Raw genomic sequence first — 18,978 nt, 5'->3', positions numbered from 1 at the left:
ACGACGGGAACTCCCCAGAGTGGGTCCTTGTTCTCCTACCCACAAGTCCTCAGCCCTGGAGCCCTGTCCCTTCTCTGGCATGACCCTGCAGTGGGGACAGAGGACCAGCCGGGGGAACGAGTGGGCCCTGAGATTGCTGTGGCAACCGAGCAGTAGGAGACGTGGTGGCCTCGGACCCAGAGGGCTGCCCTGGGCTCACCTCAGGAAGGACGCGATCGGCCGGGATCAGGCCGGCGGGGTGGCAGGAGCCAGCTGCAGAGAGATGACCAGGCCCCAGTCACTAGGTGGTCACTGACCCGGACGGCCAAGGGCTTCCCTAGGCCCTGCCAGGAGCCGAGGCTCCCTGGGAGGCAGCACACACACGTCCCACACATGCGAACAGGCGTGAAACTACGTGTGCCTCCCTGCCCTGGTCCCCGGGGCCGAGGGCGTGTGCCGCCGCACCATCCAGTACAAGGCTATGAACGTGCCACGAGCACACACAACGCAGACACGCGTGTGAACAGTCATGTGTGCACACGCGTGCACAAGGCCCACGAACACAAGAGCCACGGGTAGAGGCGCACGGACACTCACGGGAACGTAGGGTGTGATCCCCGTGCACACACGCGCGTGAGCACACAGCACAGGGACGATCACAGGGCCATGCAGCACAGGGCACACGCACGGCGCCGGCCTCACCTTCGCAGTGGGGGAAGTTGTAGGCGCCGGGCTCACACGAGTCACACCGCAGCCCCGTCACTCGGGGGCGGCAGCTGCACTGACCGCTCCGGGGGTCGCAGGCTGAGTGCAGGGAGCCTTCGGCGGAGCAGTGGCAGGCTGGGGGCGGGGACAGGGTATGGGCACGAGCACGTGGTGGGGTCGCCGCCCTCCTGCCCCCACAAGGCACTCACGGGCACAGTCGGGGAAGCCGTGGAAACCGGGGCTGCACTCCTGGCAGGTGGCACCTGCATAGCCGGGGCGGCAGCGGCACAGCCCACCAGCGCCACAGAGCTGGTCCAGGGCGCCCCGGGGGTCACAGGTGCAGGCTGCAAAGGACTCGGGGTCAGGCACCTGAGGGTGTGGCCCCCCGCCCGGCGCGGACCCCACCCCAGCCCACTGCTCACCATGGCAGTCAGGGTAGCCGTGATGGCCCTGGCGGCAGCGGTCACATCGGGGCCCGTCAAACTCAGGCCGGCAGGGGCAGCGGCCAGCCTCGTCACAGCCCTCAGGCAGCGTCCCTGCGGGGCTGCAGCCACACACTGCGGGGGCCAAGAAGCACACGGGGTCCCTGAGCCGGGCAGGCCACGGCCGGGGTCCCACGCCCACCCTGCCCACCGGGGAGGCCTCGCTCACGCTGGCAGAGGGGGAAGTGGAAGTAGCCAGGAGCGCAGCGGTCACACGCGGTCCCCTCGAAGCCCTCTCGGCACGTGCACTGGCCCGAGTCTCGGTCACAGGTTCCGTCCACCACTCCGGGGCTGGAACACTGGCACGCTGCGGGGAGGGGCTGCGGTCAGAGCGGCCGGGACCCTCGCGGGGACGGGCGGGGGTGGGACCAGGCGGGACTCACGCTGGCAGCCGGGGCCGTAGAAGCCGGGGGCGCAGAGCTCGCAGTGGGTGCCCTGGAAGTTGGGTTTGCACACGCAGCGTCCCGCCCGCGGGTCCTTCCGGCAGGCGTTGCCCTGGGTCCCGGCTGCGCTGCAGTCACAGTCTGGGGGGTGGGGGTGGGGGTCTCAGAGGCCCTGCGGACCCCAGCCTTCCCCACGGAGACCTGCCCTCCCCCAGCTCCCGTCCGTACACTCATGAAGAATGAAAAAGAATCTAAAAATCCCAACAGGAGTTCCCATCGCGGCTGAGCGGTTCATGAACCCGACTAGCATTCATGAGGACGCGGGTTCGATCCCTGGTCTCGCTCAGTGGGTTACGGATCCGGTGTTGCCGTGAGCTGTGGCATAGGTTGCAGATGCGGCTTGGGTCCGGCGTGGCTGTGGCTGTGCCTGTGGCGTAGGCCGGCAGCTACAGCTCCGATTCAACCCCTAGCCTGGGAACCTCCATGTGCTGCGGATGTGGCCCTGAAAAGCCAAAAAAAAAAAAAGAAAAAAAAAAATCCCAAGACAGGAAAGCCGGTGTTGAGGACAACGGTGGCTCACGAGAGGCCAGGACCACGGGGAGCCGTCTGCAGTGGGGCTCCGCGTCAGTGGCCGGTGCTGACTCGACCAGAGAAAATGCAGAAACACGTGCCAAGGGGAAGAGAAGACCGCACTCGGTCTAAGCAGCTCTGGGCTGGCGAGGGAGACAGCGCGAAGCGTCTGGGCGGATGCGCGGAGGATACCTCGCTGCAGTTTCCGCGGCTGAGCGGCAGGAAGCGCTGGGCACGCTGCACAGCGTTAGGGGGACCCCGGGCCAGAGCGGGCGCCAGGACGAGAGCCTGCAGGCGCTCCGAGAAGGCCGCGCACACACCAGCACGCTCTGCTGGGCCACCCGGCACCGTGAGCACAGGAAAAACTTGAGCAGAAGGAAGAGCTGATGCCATCAGGGCAGGGGCGACCCCAAACCGCCAACAGCCCGGCCCTCGGCCAGGCCACGGCTCCGCTCGAGGGACAGACCCAAAGGGGGCGGCTTGACCCTCGAAGGAGAACCCAGTCACATCCTCCTGAGAGAATATGCACCTTGAACCAACCACTCGGGCAGAAAGGAAGGGACGGACGAGGGAGCGTGGCTGAGGACCCGGGCTCGGTGGAGACGAGGCGGCGGCTGCGTGCTGAGAAGACGAGCCGGCCGTCAAGAGACGCAGCGAGTTCAAAGCCCTGAGAGCAGGATAAGTACGGCCTCGACGGCCAAAAGCTAAAACCAAGAAGCGGCGAGGAGGACCCGGCAAAAGCATGGTCAGAAAGACTGAACACACTGTTCCCGGAAGGCGCCCCAAATCAAGAACAGAGCGGATGCAAACGGCGTCATCAGCACGTGTCATCTCGCGGCTGTTCACGTATAAAAAGCCACGCCCGACAGAGCGCACACGCTCCCGTCAAACATTCTTGGGGCAAAAGCCAAAACGGGGACCTCTTCTAGGTGAGAAAGAAAAATCTCAAGCCCCAAAGACAAAAAACAGACGTCATCAGGCTGCCGAATCTGACCACAAGGCAGCAACACCAGGACTGAACCACCACAAAGAGACAGAGAGGCAGTCTAGTCGCCTGGCACGACAAACGCTGTCCTCAGCCACCTGGGCCGAAAGGAAAGGGAGACCTGACACGAGAGACTCAGAAAGGACGAGCAGGGACAACGTGGCCCGCCGCCCCGTGGGACACGCCTGGGCAAAGCCACAACCTGAAGCCACTTCATCGCTTCAACCCGGCGCTTCTCAACCTTGGCCCCAGGGACATTCTGGGTGGCAGGACTCTTCCCTGTGGGGGGGTGGGGGCTGTCCTGGGCGCTGTAGGCCCCGACCCCACCCCCACCCCAGCTATAGCCACCAAAGATGTTTCCAGACATTTTCCTGTGGATTAAAATCACCCCAGGTTGAGAAACCACGCTTTAAACCTCTTATTGGAGTTCCTGTCGTGGCATGGAGATGAATCCGACGAGGAACCATGAGGTTGTGGGTTCGATCCCTGGGCTCGCTCGGCAGGTTAAGGATCTGGCGTTGCTGCGAGCTGTGGTGTAGGTCGCAGAGGTGGCTTGGATCCTGGATTGCTGTGGCTGTGGTGTAGGCCGGCGGCTGTAGCTCTGATTAGACCCCTGGCCTGGGAACCTCCATACGCCACGGGCGCAGCCCTAAAAAAGCAAAACCAAAAAAACAAACAAACAAGAAAACCTTTTCATTGATAATCAAGAGAGACTAAAATTAATTCAAAAAGTTATAGAAATGGTAATAAATGAAAAGGAAACTGAAAAAGACAAACTATACAATTTACTTATATACAGAATCTTAAAAAAAATACCTATCCACAACTGAGCTCCTGGATATAAAAAACAGATCAGCAGCGGCCAGCAGCAGGGATTAGGGGCTGGGCAAGATATGCAGAGGGTATCAAAAGGTACCAACTTCCAAGCATAAAATAAATAAGTCATGGGGTTGTAAGGAGCAGCGCGGTGACAACAGTTCATAATAACATATGCGACATGACTGCAAGGTGCCAAGGGAGCAGACCCCGAAAGGTCTCGTCGTGAGAAAAAATTACAACTTTGGGGCAGACGTTAACTAGACTTGCTGTGGTGATCATTTCACGATATACAGAAATCCCGAAATCACTGTGTCACACACCTGAAACTAACACAACGGTGCGTGACAACTGCAGCTTGATGGAAGAACAAGGGAAAGGAGGAAAGATTTTTTTGTTCCAAATTTTCTATATTAGGAAGTAAAATCTCTCTCCCAAACTAAGCAGAGAAAAACTCCAGCAGATCTTATCAACATAACCTTAAGCTGCACTTTAAAACCCCCCCAAAACTCAACAAGATTCTGTTAGCTCTAATGAAGGTAGGAAAGGAAAGAAAGAAGAGAAAAACAGACACGAAGAATAAAAGGGAATTTAAAAATCAAGCACAGAACGCTGCGCCTGTTTCTTTTTCTTTGGCTGTACCCATGGTATGTGGAAGTTCTGGGGCCAGGGATCGAACCTGTGCCACAGCAGAGACCCAAGGCACGGCAGTGACAACACGGGATCCTCAACCCACTGAGCCACCAGGGAATTTCTGTGCGTGGCTTTTCGCCGATACACTTGAAAACTCAAATGGCATACACAATTTGCTAAGAAGATATAAAGAACCAAGACTAACTTAAGGTGCGAGAGAAAATTAACACAAAAAAATAAATGAAAGAAAGGACTTCCCGTTGTGGCTCAGCGGTTCATGAACCTGACTGGTTTCCATAAGGACTTGGGTTCAACCCCTGGCCTCGCTCAGTGGGTTAAGGATCTGGCGTTGCCGTGAGCTGTGGTGTGGCTCGCAGGAGTAGCCTGGATCTGGCATTGCTGTGATCGTGGCGTAGGCCGGCAGCCGCAGCTCCGATTCGACTCCTGGCCTGGGAACTTTCATGTGCTTCGGGTGCAGCCCTGAAAAAGACCCCCCCCCACAACGTGACATGCTGCAGTTACCAAGGCCAGTGAGGACACCAGGGGCTGGCAAGCTTCTTTCCAAGGCTCCTTGGCCTGGTTTGTAAGTGAGGTTTTATTGGTCCACAGCTGTGCCCATCCACCTGCACGAGGTCCACAGCCACTTTCAAGCTGCCACGTACAAAAGCAGAGCTGAAGCTTTGCAACAGGGACCGCGAGGCCCTCTGTGTCTAAAAAGTTACCCTTCGGCCCTTCTCTCAAAAGGGCTGCCGACTCCCGCTTTACCCCATCGATGAAAAACTAAACATATCCGTGTGAAAAAGAAAACTGCCAAACGACCAAAAGATACGAGAATGGTCGGAAAGATGCCCCCGTCAGAGACCAGGAAAAATAAGGCCCAGAGAGTCACAAGAAAAAAAGTGGAGTTCCCACTGTGGCGCGATGGGATGGGCAGCATCTCCGCAGCGCCAGGACGCAGTTCCATCCCCGGCCCAGCTCAGTGGGTTAAAGGATCCGGCGTTGCCGCAGCTGCGGCGTAGGTGGCAGCTGCGGCTCCGGTCTGATCCCTGGCCTGGCAACCTCATGTGCTGCGAGGCGGCCAAAAAAGACAAAAAGCAGAGACAAAAACTAACAGTGGGGGCAATCACCCCTTGGAAGGAAAACATGACTCCTGAGGAACAAACAGGGAAAGAGCTCGAACCAGCAAACAAGTGGTCCACAAGCTCCGGGACTGGCAACTGACACGGGAAGGCAACAGTCAAGAAACACCACAGGCCCAGGTCCTGCTGCCCGGCACAGGAACTCGGCCCAGGGTCGATACACCATCGTGGAAAAGAATATTTTAAGAAGAATGTACGGGAGTTCTCGTGTGGCGCAGTGGATCAAGGACCCGGCATGGTCGCTGCAGCAGCGCCGGTCCCCGCGGCAGTGCGGTTGCATCCCTGGCCGGGGTACCGCCACATGCTGCTGCGGGGGTGGCCAAAAAAAAGGGTATGTGTATGTACAACGGAATCCACTTTGCTGTACAGCAGAAATGAATAGAACACTGTAAAGCAAGGATATTCCACTTTTTAAAAAAGACAGAAACACAAGAAAGAGGCAACCTTGCAAACCAGGCAAAGCGACACAGCTAAAGACAACGAAAAACCAAAGGGCATCTAATCAAAGACACCACCAGCTGCAGGACACACTGGATCTGGTGCCGCCAGGAAAGGAAAACCAGGACCAGGCCGCGGTCGCCAAGCTGCCGGCCGAGAGGCACATCCCGTTCCCAGGAAGACGGCAAAGGGGACGCAGAGTGACGAGAATGTTTCTGGGGCAGAGCCGACCACAAGGTGCAGTGACAGAAACGACACGACTGACACACGTGACGCTGCCAACTCCGCGCCACCCCAGCAGACGGCCTGACGCTCGGAGATGGGTCTGGCAACCTGCCGCCCCAAATGTCCCCAAACACGCGTGTCTGGTGCCCCAGAGCCTTCTTCTAGGAAAGCGTCCCACACAAACAGTTAAGAATCCATGGAAAGCTTGAGCTTCAAGGATGTTTACTAGAACGTTCTTTAAAAACATCTGGAAAGAACCTAACTCGCCAAGAACTGGGGGTTTTGGTCACATAAAAGCTGCACGTGCCCGCGGAACGCAGAGCGCGGGACGAGGTGTTTACAGGCCGGTGTGGGCGGGAGGCGCGCGGGCGGTGGGCTTTACAGACACGGCCCGCACAGGGAGGGGGCGATTCTGGATCACTCTCTCCCCAGCATTCTGCCTCCCTGTCCGTTTGAAGGCTTTCTAGCAGGAATAGGTATTATTTGCACAGAAACAACAGAACCCCAGACGAAGGTGAGCAAAACGGCCCTCTCCCCTCTGGGCCTGGGTGTGGCCGCCCCTGCCCGACGGCTCCAGTGCGACCGGGAGCAGGACGGGGCCCTCAGAGACACTTACTCACAATCTGTCCGGCTGGCAGCACCTGCTCCCCAGTGTCGTTGGAAAAGGAGGACACCGCTGAGGAGGAGACAGCACCCGTCAGCCCGGTGGGCTTGGCACCCAGCCGGGGGGGGTCTCTCTGCACCACCGGAGGGCAGGCAGGACGAAAGGGTGTCCCCTGCCCCCCCCCCCCACCACCACACCCCGGGTCCGAGCCAGCAGCGGAGATGCTCGGGGGCTCAGGGCCCGGCCCCCTCCCCGCCCCAACTCCCGCCTCGCGCTCACGGTGGCAGTGCGGGAAGCCCGTGAAGCCATCGGCGCAGGCGTCGCATCGCGCCCCGGTGAAGTTGGGGCGGCAGTAGCAGCGGCCTGTCAGATCCTCGCACGTCCCATCTGTGAAGTCTGACTCACAGTTGCAGCCTGCGGGCGTCGGGGGTGGGAAGTCAGGTGACCCTGGGGCTCTGGGGCCTGGGGGGGGGGGCAGTGTCTGCCTCCCCAGCCTGGGAGATGGGGTGAGAGCCGGGGCCGGGCCTCCCAGAGAGCTGCCCGGGCCCCAGGCCGCCCCGACCCGCAGACCCTGCTCCCGGACACCCAGGATGTCTTTCCCAGGCTGCCCCAGACACAGCCTGACCCCACTCACGGAGGCAGGCGTGGGGCGAGTCCAGGGGGTGGTCCGGGGAGCGGTAGAAGCCGGGCAGACACTGCTCACAGTTGATGCCAGTGGTGTGATGCTGGGGGGACGCAGGGCTGTGAGTTCAGGCGCAGCCCCACCCCCAGCCCGGGCCCCATCCCCCCAGGCCCCCATCCCTGGTGCGGGCGCCGCGGCCCCAGCCCCACCCACCTGGCAGTCGATGCACACGCCCCCACCCTGGTAGACGTGGTCCTGGTTCTGGCTGGCATTGCGCCGGTCCACCTCGGGGTCGTAGTAGCAGTCGCGGGCATGGCCGTGGCAGTTGCAGGCTGGAGGGTGGGGGCGGGGGTGGGGGGCTCAGCCGACAGGGAGCCTCGGTGACCCCACCTGACCGGGCCCCCTGGGGACATCCCACAAACCCAGATAATGGAATGTGCCAGGTTGCCAGAGTGTGCCAACGGCAGGTGTGCGAGCCTGTGTAAGGGTGTGTGTACGTATGTGTGTGAACGTACCTGAGTGTGGTATGGGCTGACAGACTCCACCTGCAGGAGCGTGGGCACGTCCTGAGGAAGCAGGGGTGCTGTGCAAACGTGTCTGAGTCTGTTGAGTGTGTGCATGTTTGTGAGCATGGAGGGCACGTGGGAGCCCTGAGCCAGGGTACGTGCACACGGGGGCACTCACACTGGCACTCGTTGGCACTGTCCATGGTTGCTGGCCTCCATGGCTGCTGGTTGAAGCCGGGACAGCAGTGGTCACAGGAGCCCCCGCATGTGTTGTGCTGGCAGGCGCACTGCAGCCTGTGGGGACACATGGGCATAGGAAGGGCTCAGACCCCCTGAGGGTCCAGAGGCATGTGAGAAAGGCAGGGACCATGTAGGGCCCTCAAGGAGGGTGGGAACGGCAGGGAAGTTTTAGTGGGTGGGGGCTGAGCGGTCAGGCAGGTGGACCTGCCTGCGGGTCAGGCTGGAGCCCTGGGCCCTCTCGAATCAAGCCATGCCCTCCCCCACCATGGCCTGGACCCAAGGCCAAGTCTATGGTTTTCCGGGGCCAGCTCTGAGTCCAGACTCACACGGCAGGCAGCCCTGAGCTCAGCCAGACCCCCCCATGTAGCCAGGGCACCTCCCCAGGGGCAAGTGGCCAAAAACTGCTTCCTCTTCCAGCCGGGGGGTGGACGAGTCAGAGGCTGGGATCCTGCCTGCGTCCTGGAGAGCAGCTCCTGCTGGCTCAGCGGGCAGGGGGACAGCTGGCCCCAGCTGAGGACTGACGCTGAGCCACCTCCACACAGAGCCCCGCTCCCCGCACACAGCTCCACACTCAGCCAAGGGGGCAGGCGTCATAGCTGCACCCTGGGCAGGGGCACAGCTGCGGTGCCAGGCATCCCCATGCAGACCCCCCAGGAGCCAGGCCACAAAGAGACCCAGAGACTCGAATCACGCTCTAGCTACTTCCCCACGAGGGGGCTGCAGGGCCTGGGAGCCAGTGTCCAGGCAGGAAGCACGAATGCCCTCGGCAGCGAGGTCGTCGAGAGAAGCCCCAGGGATCCGTACCCAGGGCCCTGCGGCTGTTTGATTTTCCAAGAATCCACAGTCAGGGCACCACTAAACCAAGTTAACACAGAAAGCAGGGTGTTTGGCAAAAGCCCTCGAGAAACCACGCTGGATTCTTCCCAATTTAGGGTGCACAGCCTCTCACTCACAGAGGAAGCCCGGCTGGAGACCCGACAGAGAAGCAAACCAGCAGGATGGCTGACGCGACCAGCAGCAGCTCTCCACCCAGGAACGTCATGAGAGGGAGCAGTCGCGTGCAAACCATAAAAAGAGGAGCTCCCGCCGTGGCGCAGGGGTTAACGAATCCGACGAGGAACCAAGAGGTTGTGGGCCTCACTCCGTGGGTTAAGGATCCAGCACTGCCGTGAGGTGTGGTGTAGGTCGCAGACACGGCTCGGATCTGGCATTGCTGTGGCTATGGTGTAGGCTGGCGGCTACAGCTCCGATTAGACCCCTGGCCTGGGAACCTCCATATGCCACAGGTGTGGCCCTAGAAAACATTAAAAAAAAAAAAAGACAAAAAAGATAGATATAAAGGAAACTTAAAAAAGTGCAAACCATAAAAAGAGAGTGTTTAAAGATTACAACCAAAAGAGGAAGATGGGATGAAAACTGTGGTGCTATGAAAACGTGACCAAAGATGTGACCAAAGAACCAATCACAGCCTCTCTACGTAAACGATAAAACTCTTGACGTTAAAGACTCGGAAGTTCCTGCTGCGGCGCAGTGGAAGCAAACCCAACTAGCATCCATGAGGATGTGGGTTTGATCCCTGGCCTCACTCAGTGGGTCAGTGCTCTGGCGTTGCTGTGGCTGTAGCTCCGATTCAACCCCTAGCCTGGGAACGTCCATATGCTGCAGGTGCGGCTCTAAGAAGCAAAAAAAGACAAAAGAAAAAAAAACCCCAAAAAACACCAATCTGACTGCAGCAGCATGGGTGGCTGAGGAGGCACAGGTTCAATTTCCAACCCAGGGCAGTGGGTTAAGGGATCCAGGGTTGCTGCAGCTGCAGCCTGAATTCAATCTCTGGCCAGGGAACTTCCACATGCTAGGGGTGTAGCCTTAATTAAAAAAAAAAAAAAAAAAAAAGATTCAGAGGAAGAGTTCCCCACTGGCCTAGCAGTTAAAGGACCCAGTGTTGTCACTACTGTGGCTCGGGTTCGATCCCTGGCCCAGGAACTTCCGTGTGGAGAGAAAAAAAAAAATTAAGATTCAAAGTGTGGATGAGATGGCAGGTCAGACCCGGCTGAAGAGAGGCTCAGGGAACTGAAGAGGCCGTGCAGAGGGCAGCGAGGCGGGAGTACAAGGAGCCAACACGTCCCTGCCGACGTCACAGGCGTTTGAGGAAAGAGACGGAGGCGGCAGAGCTGACAGTCCCAGAGGGCCAGGGGCCAGGACAGTCTTGAATGAACAAAGACACATACTTTCAAAAAGCTCGACTCCCGCGCCACAGAAAATACATTCATCCTCAACACAGCAAGGTGAATCCACGCGGGGGGCACTGCACAGCCCCCGGGAGGACACTGGGGGCTGAGGGAGGGCAGAGCGCGATGCCTCTGCTGGGGGCGGGGACGGGGCCTGGGGTGAGTGCTCTGGGGCCCCGGGTCCCCAGGGAGGCCGCTGGTGAGGTCCGGACTTGGTGCAGTCGGCCCACCTGCTGAAGAGCGAGGGCTCCCGCCGCCATCCACAGACCCAGAAGAGAAACGCGAGGGCGGCCAACTGGCAGCTCAGTGTCTGTGTCGGCCCCAAACCCACGTGTGAACCGCCCCCCCATGCGACAGTGCCTGCGAGCGAGGTGATTAGGTCGTAAGGGTGAAGCCCTGTTCACGGGACGAGCGTCCTCATAAGACCCCCGAGAGCTCCCTCCCCTTCCCCACTGACACAGTGAGAAGACCTACCCACTAGGCCCTCAGCAGCCTCCAGAACTCACTTCTGGGGTTTAGAAGCCACCCGACCTGTGGCAGCGCGAGCGGCCCAAGACACCAACAGAAACAAAGCAGGTGACTTCCAAATCAAGGGACGGGGCAAAGGGAGCGAGGGGCTGAGCACAGACCGGGCGGGCAGCCAGCCTGCAGAATGACGGCGCCGGGATGGAGGTGGGAGAGGGGATGCAGCTGCAGGCAATGGTGACGGAGGCCGAGGGGCAAGGACACGCCAGCTGGCAGGAATGGGGTGGGTGCGGGGAGAAAACACAGGCTGACATCCCAGGACACTGGGGTGTGAGGCTCTGGGGACACACCCCCGCCCCGGGCACCCTGCTTGGAGAGCTGAGCAGCAGCGTCCTCGCCCAGGTGCCTGAGTCACGGTGGATGCCAAAGCGCGGCTGGCAGGCAAGGGCAGGCCCTCCTCTCCTCGAGGCCAATTTGGCCGCCCGGCAGGCGCCTTCCCAACCATCACCTGTTCCCACTTGGCATGTAACTTCCCAGAGCAATTCGCTGCGCCCAAGCTCAGCGCCTGCAGCTGCAGGCAGGAACCCACGCCCCGGGCTGCGCTCTGGCTGGATGGGCCGAGGGTGTTCCCAGGGCCTCCCTGAGCTCTCCAGCAAGTAGGACCCCACCCCTCCCACCTTCACACCTCTCAGCCACACCTAAAGAAGCCCGGGGTTCACCCCTTGGCAGGGTTCGGACTGTGAGAACCGGGGTGAGCTTCTGCACCGCCTGGGCCTCAGGGCCTCTCCCATCAATTGCGGTTGGGCACAGCAAGGAAACTCCAGAAGGAGGGGCTGCATGATCTCCCCGGCAGGGAAGCAGCAGGAGAAGCCCGCCAGCTCCCTGTTGGGGCCGCGCAGGGTGGGGGCTCCAGGAGCCAGGTCGCCTGAGCCCCACTCAGGGAGCTCCTGCGAGGCTGCACAGGGCACCGCACCTCCACCTTAGTGTGCACGCGGGGGAATGAGACTGCGGGTGAGGCGCCAGTGCAGGTCACGAGGGCCGGTGGCATGGTGGGCAACGGAACCAGGCCTCCTCCTCCTCAGGGTGGGCGGGGGCCCTCAGGTCTCACCTGAAGGGGTCTGTGGGGTCCTTGGCGTCACAGACATCCGCGTGCCCATGGCAGACGCAGCGGCCGCCGACGCTGATGTCCTTGATGCTGTAATAGTACTGCACGCCGCGCGTGCGCGCTAAGCCCGAGGCGCCCACACCGGCCCCACGTGGCCCCGCCCCACGCGGCCCCGCCCCGACGCGGCCCCGCCCACGTGGTCCCTGCAGCCCCGCCCCCACCCGCCCCTGCAGCTCCCTCCCCACGGACCCCTCCCGCTCACCCGGCGGGTGACCGTGGGGTCCCGCAGCGCCTTGCCCATGAGATGGCCCAGGAGCGTGTTGGTGCGCAGGAAGCGCAGGCGGATGTTGGTGGCTTTGGTGAAGTCACGCAGCAGCGGCGAGTAGGAGAAGTTCATGGCCCCTGGGCGCCCATTCACCAGGGACACCACGATCTGCGGAGGACGCCGAGGGTCAGGCGGGGGTGGGGCCGCCGGCTGCGACCCTGCCCGCGCCGCCCCCCGCCGCCGCCCCACCTCGCCGTTCTCCAGGGGCACAATCCGCGAGTACTCGGTGCTGCAGATGACATCGTCGTCCCGGGAGATGCGCTCCAGCGTCCGCGGTCCGAACCGCTCCAGGCAGTCCCTCTTGGAGGCTGGGGGATGCGGCCGAGGGGTGAGGTCGAGGGCCCAGGGCTCGGGAGAGTCCCCAGAGCGGCCCTACGGCCGCCGCCCCCTGCCTGCCCAGAGCCTCACGGCCTCAGCTCTTTCTGAGCCGCCAGGATCGACCTGGAGGCAGGGTTCGGCTGAGCGTGGCGCTCTGGAGGACACCAGGGCCTCCTGCAGGACACGGGTGCCGAGGGCACCTGCGCGGCCTGGGCTGCCCTGCCCATGCCTCCTGATTCTGCACTTCCCCAGGCTTCCTGAACTGACACCTCGGGGTCTCTGCTGTGCCTGTCCCCTCTCTGCAGCCCTCCCCTCCTGACTGTCCTTCATAGCACTGCCCACCCTCGCGCTGGGCCCCGGAGTTTGTGTCCCAGGCCCGCCTGATCCAAGCTTCCCCATCGACATGATGGGTCAGGGCTGCCCCGGGAGCAGGGGTGCAGAGCTCCTGTGCTCTTCTGACCGGGTAGCTGAGCCACCTTTGCCGGCTCAGGAGCTGCCAGGGCATCAGGCCAGTCCACAGCCAGCCGGGAGACGGCACCAGAGACTCGGGGCACAGCCAGCCCCTCCAGCCTGACCCACAAAGAAGCCAGGCGTGAGGGCGGGGCTGGTGTCCACAGATCCTGAGAGACCACGGCAATGGCAGCCCACCCCAGGGGCACCCTGGCCAGCCCCCCGCTCCGGGAGACTCACAGGCGAAGTACTGCCATGGCTGGTAGGTGAGGCCGAAGTCCGTGGAGCGCTCCAGCACCCAGAGGTCCGGCCGAGGGGAGTTGGCAAACTTGATGAGCACATAGGCCACGTGGAAAACCTGGGGGCAGGGAGTGTGTGGTCACCCCGAGACCCCTTCCCTGCCGCTCGGGGCCCCGTGCCCGCCCACCCCCGTGAGGCGGGGCTTGAGGCGGACACATCTGTGGGTGTGGCCCCAAAGGCCAGCAGCAGCCAGAGCACACACCGAGCAGCACCCCCCTGCTTGCGGGCCGGCCCGCGGCCCCGGAGCCTGCACCGGGGGGCAGAGATGACCCTAGAACCCAGCATTTCTAGAGGGCTTCCCTCTTGGGCCTGGGGTGGTTTAGGGCCCAGCCCAGCCCCAGGAGCTCAGAGAGCCACGCTGTCCTTCAAGCCGGGGCTGCACGCAGGCCTGACGGGGACTGGAGTCAGACAGAGCCCACTCGGACACCCTGACCACCGGGCCCAGGCGGTGACGCTGGGCCAGGCAAAGACAGGAACTCACCCCACCGTCCCCGGAGCTCTGGTGGCTGGCCTGGGAAGAGCCAGCGCCCCAAGGCCCCCCGAGCCTGGCCTCCTGGCACAGCCGGCCAATAAGCCCCTGTCCCAGCCCCACCCTGGTCACCCTCCGTCGTCATCTGAGCCAACTCAGCCCTGCCCTTTCACCCACTGACCGGCCTGTACCCAAAAGCCCCCGGAGCAGGCAGCACGGAGCACCCAGGGCCCGGCCCCAACCTGCCACTGTCAGGAGGCCCCAAGAGGGGAGACAGACTGGAAAACGTGGCCTTTGCAAAGCTGGGCTGGGGAGACCCTGCCCACTCGGGAGTCAGAGGCTGGAGCTTTGCTGGGCACCAGGCACCCAAGGGCAGCACCTGGCCAAGGGCGGGGGAGGCTGCTCTTCCAGAGGCACCCAGAACCCCCCAGGTGGCCCAGGCCCACCTCTGTTGCTCCCTCCCTGGTCTCTGCCTGACCTCACCCCCGAGAGGGGTCCCTCCCCCACTGCTCTGGTCCTCCTGGTCGGGGGTCAGCATTCCTGGGCGTCCCAGGTCCTGAGGGCACCATGGGGCCCCTCCTTGGCTGACTGCCCCCGGTCTTGGGCTCCCAGCGCCTGACTCTCCAGCACAGCCCCCACAGGGCACTTCAGACACCTCCTCGGAGAAGCCCTCCCAACTGCAGCCCATCCACACTGACCCGAGGGCCCCAGCACCCGAGGCCTGGGGGGTGGCTAATTGAGAGGCCGCTGCCCCCTGGAGGCTGAAGGGCCCCTCCAGGTTGGGGAGCTGGGCTCTCACTGCCAAGGGCACCCCCTCATAGACACAGAGACATAGCATGAGGTGGAGGGTCCCCATGTCAGCACCTGGAGCAGGTGGCCCTGGGTCCCAGCCTCCAGGAAAGGGTTCTGGGGCCACTGAGAACAGCCCGTGGACTCAGGCAGTGCCTGGCCTGTGGCCTCAATGATCAGGCCACCAAGACCCCCGACAGGGCGGGCACCCAAGCACAGTGCATGTCGGCTGTTCCCCCGCAGACATACCTTTGGGGGTGGCACCCGGTGCCCACCCCCGCCTCAGCCTGCCCTGCATGGTGGCACGGGGGAGGACTGTGGCTTCAGACCTCGCCACTCTCAGGGCCAGTCAACCCCCCACCCCGCCTTGGCCCCAAAGCAGAACAGGGCCGCTGTCCAGGCTGGTCTCTGCGCCAGGCCTGGGCTCCAGGGAGACCCGGGCAGGGCTGGCAGGGGCCCCGAGCACCCAGTCTGCACACGGGGAGAGTGGAGGCCTCAGATGGGGACAGACACAGCCAGTGAGCATGCATCGTGTGGAGGGCGCCTGCCCCCAGGGGGCCCCCAGCCCACCCCGCCCCCCCAGGGACCTGCTGGCCAGGGCCCCGAGCCTAGGCCCACATGGGGCAGAGATGGGGTCCCCTCCAAGGAGTCACCCCTCTACCCCTTGTCAGCCTGCAGCCACAGCATGTCCCCCAGAACAGCAGAGGGACTGTGGACCCCTCCTGGCCCAAGCACTGGGGAGGCCAGGCTGCTGTGAATCCAGCCGTGGGGGCAGGGGCGTAAGGTCCCAGGACCCTGAGAGGCAGCCAGTCTGAGTCCTGCTTTCCTGGAAGGCCTGGCATTGGCAGGAAGGGGCCCAAATCAAGCCAAGAGTGGCCTTTTCCCGGGTGGGGCGGCGCAGGCCTATTCATCCCCAGACAGGCTTTGAGGTCATCTTTCACTCGGCCCTGCCCGGTCAGGGGAGGGAGCCCTCAGGCCTCGGGGGGGATGGACCCTACACCCGGCAGGCACCCTGGCCGACCCTCAGGCATTCCAGGAAGCCCTGGGGACCTCGGCTGGCCCCTGTGCCAGGAGGGGTCTTGGTGCAGGAGGGGGCGTGGCGGGTAGGGGGCACTGGACAGCGACATGGACTGCTCTGGGGGCAGCAGCACGGCCCCCACGGAGATTAGACACTCTGGCCAGGCCCCCCAGGGCCCACCCCCGCCTTTCCCTGAGTGAGGCCACCAGGCTGCACCCTCTGCTGGCCAGCCTGTCCCTCCCCCAGGTCGGCAGGCCGGTCGCATTTTTCCCAGCTGAGCGCACTTGCACAAATATTGACTTGAAGACACCAATCAGGCAGAACAGGGGCAGCGTGGAAACTTCCGCCCCCAGGCCCGGCACGCTGGCTGTGCTTCCAGAAAGACCCCTGCCTTCTGCCCGTGTGTCCACCCGGTCATCTGGCTGTCACACAGGGGCCCCGGCCTGGGCTGCAGAGATGGGAAGCATGCGATCGGCTCTCCCCACCTGTCCCCAGCCTGGGCCCGGCTCCCAGGGCCACACAGCCACGCTGGGCATGGCCTGGGAGCCTGTGCCGACCCCCGGCCTCCCTGGACATGGCTCTGCCCACACCATCCCCAGGCCCCCACCCGCTCAGCTCTGCTCTGCTCAGCTGCCAACTCTGGCCGCCCTTCCCTGCTGCTAGAGTTCTCTGCAAAAGGAAAAAAAAAAAAAAAAGAGTCATTTAAAGCAAAAGCCAAACAAAAGCCTCCTGAGTTATTTTTAAAAATCTGGCTATTTTGGGGCAGGCACGTCTCCAGGACAGCAGCCGGACCCGCCTCTCGGCCATGGCCACACCCAAAGGCCCCCACACCCAGCCTGAACTCCGAAGGCCTGCCCTGGTGACCGTTGCCTGGTGGTGGTGGGGGCAATGAGGCCTGGCGAACATGAGACCGGGGCTGGGGACCCAGGCTTTGGTGGCTATATGGCCCTGGGTGGGTACAGGGCAGTGGGACAAACACAGCTGAGGTCAAAGGCCAGGGGTCAGGGCACAGGGCTTTTCACCATGGTGTGAAGGCTCTGAAAGCCCTGAAAGGGAAGATGCCACCTGTCCCCGGAGGTGGACCGGCCAGAGCACACGCTCCGTGTCCAGAGGGGAGGGTGGGGAGAGGAGGGAGCAGGGGCTGTAGCCGGAACCAGGAAACACAGGGAGGGCAGGAGAGGAGCCCGGGGCTCAGACCCCACCAGGGTCTCTGGAGCCCCAGGGATGGAGGTGCAGAGGTGACAGCGGGCCAGCAGCCTCCTGGGCTCAGACACCCGCGTCCCAAGAAAGGGCTAAGGCTGGAACTCCTGTGAGCCCAAGGCTGCCCCTCTGCCCCGGCCCATCTCGGGGTGGGGGCACCCAGGCCTTGCGCCCTGTCCGGGGAAGGAGGGGGCCCCCCGCCCCCCTGCTGGGCCCGGCAGCATGACTCACCAGGCAGCCTGTGACTCAGCCATGGCCCCCGCAGGAAACAGGGCCCCGGGCCAGGCCAGGGTCCCAGGCCATGGCTGGGGGGGGGGGGCGGAAGCCCCTCCCAGGCCAGGCATCTGGCCAGCTCTCTGATCGGCACCCCAGGGTGAGCCCCGGGGCACCCTGACCGCTGGGCCAGCATTCGAGGCCCCTTGCACTGAATCCACCTGCGTCTTCCCCTCAATCCCCCGGCCAGGACCCCCCCAGTTTGCTGTCTCCCCAGTGCTCCTGCCCAGGACAGAGACCCCATCTGGAAACCTCGGTAAAGATAAGCCACAGCAGGGGCAAAGGCCCGGCGGGCGTGTCTCCTCAGGCCCCCAGCTGGGTAAATAAGAATGGCCATCCCCATGCCTGGAGCCCAAAACAGGCCACATGTGGACACAGCTCCAGGAATGGAAAAGCCCCTGCTGGGAAGAAAAATAGAACATGGAAACACAGAGAGGGCAGGCAGAGGCCCCGGGAACCCTGACTGTGCACGGCAGGGTGGGCAGCACTCGCGGGTGCGGCGCAGAGCCAGGTGGGCACTTTCAGGGAATGGGTAGGGGGGGAAGGGCTCTGACGGCTGTGCAGGAGCTCGCCAGCTGGAGTGAAGAGCAAATGCCCCGTGTGGCCCGGCACTTCAACGGAGCTGCGCCTGAGGGGGTTCAGAGACCCCCCCCCAGCACCCAAGGTCTGTCTTGGAGGCCCCTTCAGGCCCCCAGCTGGGTAAACAAGAATGGCTCCCAGCTGAGGCCCAGAGCCCCCTGCCCGCAGCCCAGGCCCCGCTCAGGCCAGATGGTCAACCCCGGCCCCAGGAAGCGGAGTTTATCCCAAGGGGATCCCGACACCCAAACAGTTTAGTCTCCTGTGAGCGGTATCACTAGAGGCCAACGCCACTGCACTTGTTTAAAAACAGCCCGCAGACAGGAGCCCTGGGGCCCCCAGAGCCTGGGGGAGGCCAGTGCGAGGTGGCGGGGCACCCGTGTGTGCCCAGAGCGAGCAGAGCCGAGTGTGCCAGAACGGCCAGGTGGGCGAGGCGGCAGCGGCACGTGCAGGGCCGTGGGTGAGCAGACCCCACCCTGCCGCGGGCGGCCTCAGGACCCCGTGTCCTCTGAGCAAAGGGACCAGCAAAGGCAGGAGCTCGAGGTTCTCAGGCAGGGAGGCGGGCTGTGCAGGGCTGCCACCCTGCCTCACGCTGTCCTCCCCAGGGAACCAGCCCCCGCACCTGTCCAGGCCGCTGGGCTCTGTGACCGGAGCCTGGCCAGCCTCAGCCGTACTTCCTGTCCCTTCCCTCCAACAAGCCCGCTGACCCTCCTGGGGCCCTGGCCACCTGCCCAGCTGGGCCTGGACAGCCAGGCCAGTGGCCATGACCTCATAACCCGGCAGGCCAGCGGGCATGCCGGGACCAGGAGGCCTGTCCAGGGAGCCCCGAGCTGGCCCGTCTGGGGCGGGGGGGCACTGGGGTGGGCAGCTGCGCGGGGAGCCCAGCTACGAAGCAGCCCGGGTGTCCAGGGCCCTGGCCCAAGTGCAGAGGGGGACCAAGGCCCAGGCCCTCCTCCCCAGCGGCGCTACAGGGGTCTCGCCCTCGGATGGTGGGGTCTGCTTCAGAGCTTTGCTGCTTGACCCACCAGCTGGTGGGGGCCCAGCGGGCGCCCTCCCCGCCTCCCTGCTGTCCCCTGGGGGCCGGGGCAGAGTCCCCTGGCCCTGCCATTTCTAGTCCCCCAACCGACACTTTTGG

General features: G+C 63.1%; 1 protein-coding gene across 2 annotated transcripts in view; it reads right to left on the bottom strand.

The window, feature by feature from the left end:
- Positions 1 to 18,978, bottom strand: part of LAMA5 (laminin subunit alpha 5) — a 50,286-nt gene that overhangs the window by 23,613 nt on the left and 7,695 nt on the right. For both annotated transcript variants that reach the window (XR_007133781.1, XM_047770703.1), the window contains exons 3-17: positions 13,459 to 13,576; positions 12,640 to 12,758; positions 12,388 to 12,558; positions 12,129 to 12,226; positions 8,266 to 8,381; positions 7,795 to 7,913; positions 7,594 to 7,684; positions 7,239 to 7,373; positions 6,972 to 7,031; positions 1,550 to 1,690; positions 1,336 to 1,473; positions 1,107 to 1,241; positions 894 to 1,028; positions 682 to 819; positions 200 to 252 (exon numbers count right to left, since the gene is read on the bottom strand). Coding sequence is in view for 1 of the 2 variants with exons in the window: in XM_047770703.1 (XP_047626659.1) it covers positions 200 to 252; positions 682 to 819; positions 894 to 1,028; positions 1,107 to 1,241; positions 1,336 to 1,473; positions 1,550 to 1,690; positions 6,972 to 7,031; positions 7,239 to 7,373; positions 7,594 to 7,684; positions 7,795 to 7,913; positions 8,266 to 8,381; positions 12,129 to 12,226; positions 12,388 to 12,558; positions 12,640 to 12,758; positions 13,459 to 13,576 (1,767 nt within the window). In the remaining variant the exon portion in view is untranslated. The remainder of the gene's footprint in view (positions 1 to 199; positions 253 to 681; positions 820 to 893; positions 1,029 to 1,106; positions 1,242 to 1,335; positions 1,474 to 1,549; positions 1,691 to 6,971; positions 7,032 to 7,238; positions 7,374 to 7,593; positions 7,685 to 7,794; positions 7,914 to 8,265; positions 8,382 to 12,128; positions 12,227 to 12,387; positions 12,559 to 12,639; positions 12,759 to 13,458; positions 13,577 to 18,978) is intronic.

The sequence above is a fragment of the Phacochoerus africanus genome, chromosome 3, assembly GCF_016906955.1.
Source record: "Phacochoerus africanus isolate WHEZ1 chromosome 3, ROS_Pafr_v1, whole genome shotgun sequence".
Classification (NCBI taxonomy): domain Eukaryota; kingdom Metazoa; phylum Chordata; class Mammalia; order Artiodactyla; family Suidae; genus Phacochoerus; species Phacochoerus africanus.
The sequence above is the reverse complement of the archived record's forward strand: the minus strand, read 5'-3'. Positions and strand labels throughout refer to the sequence as shown.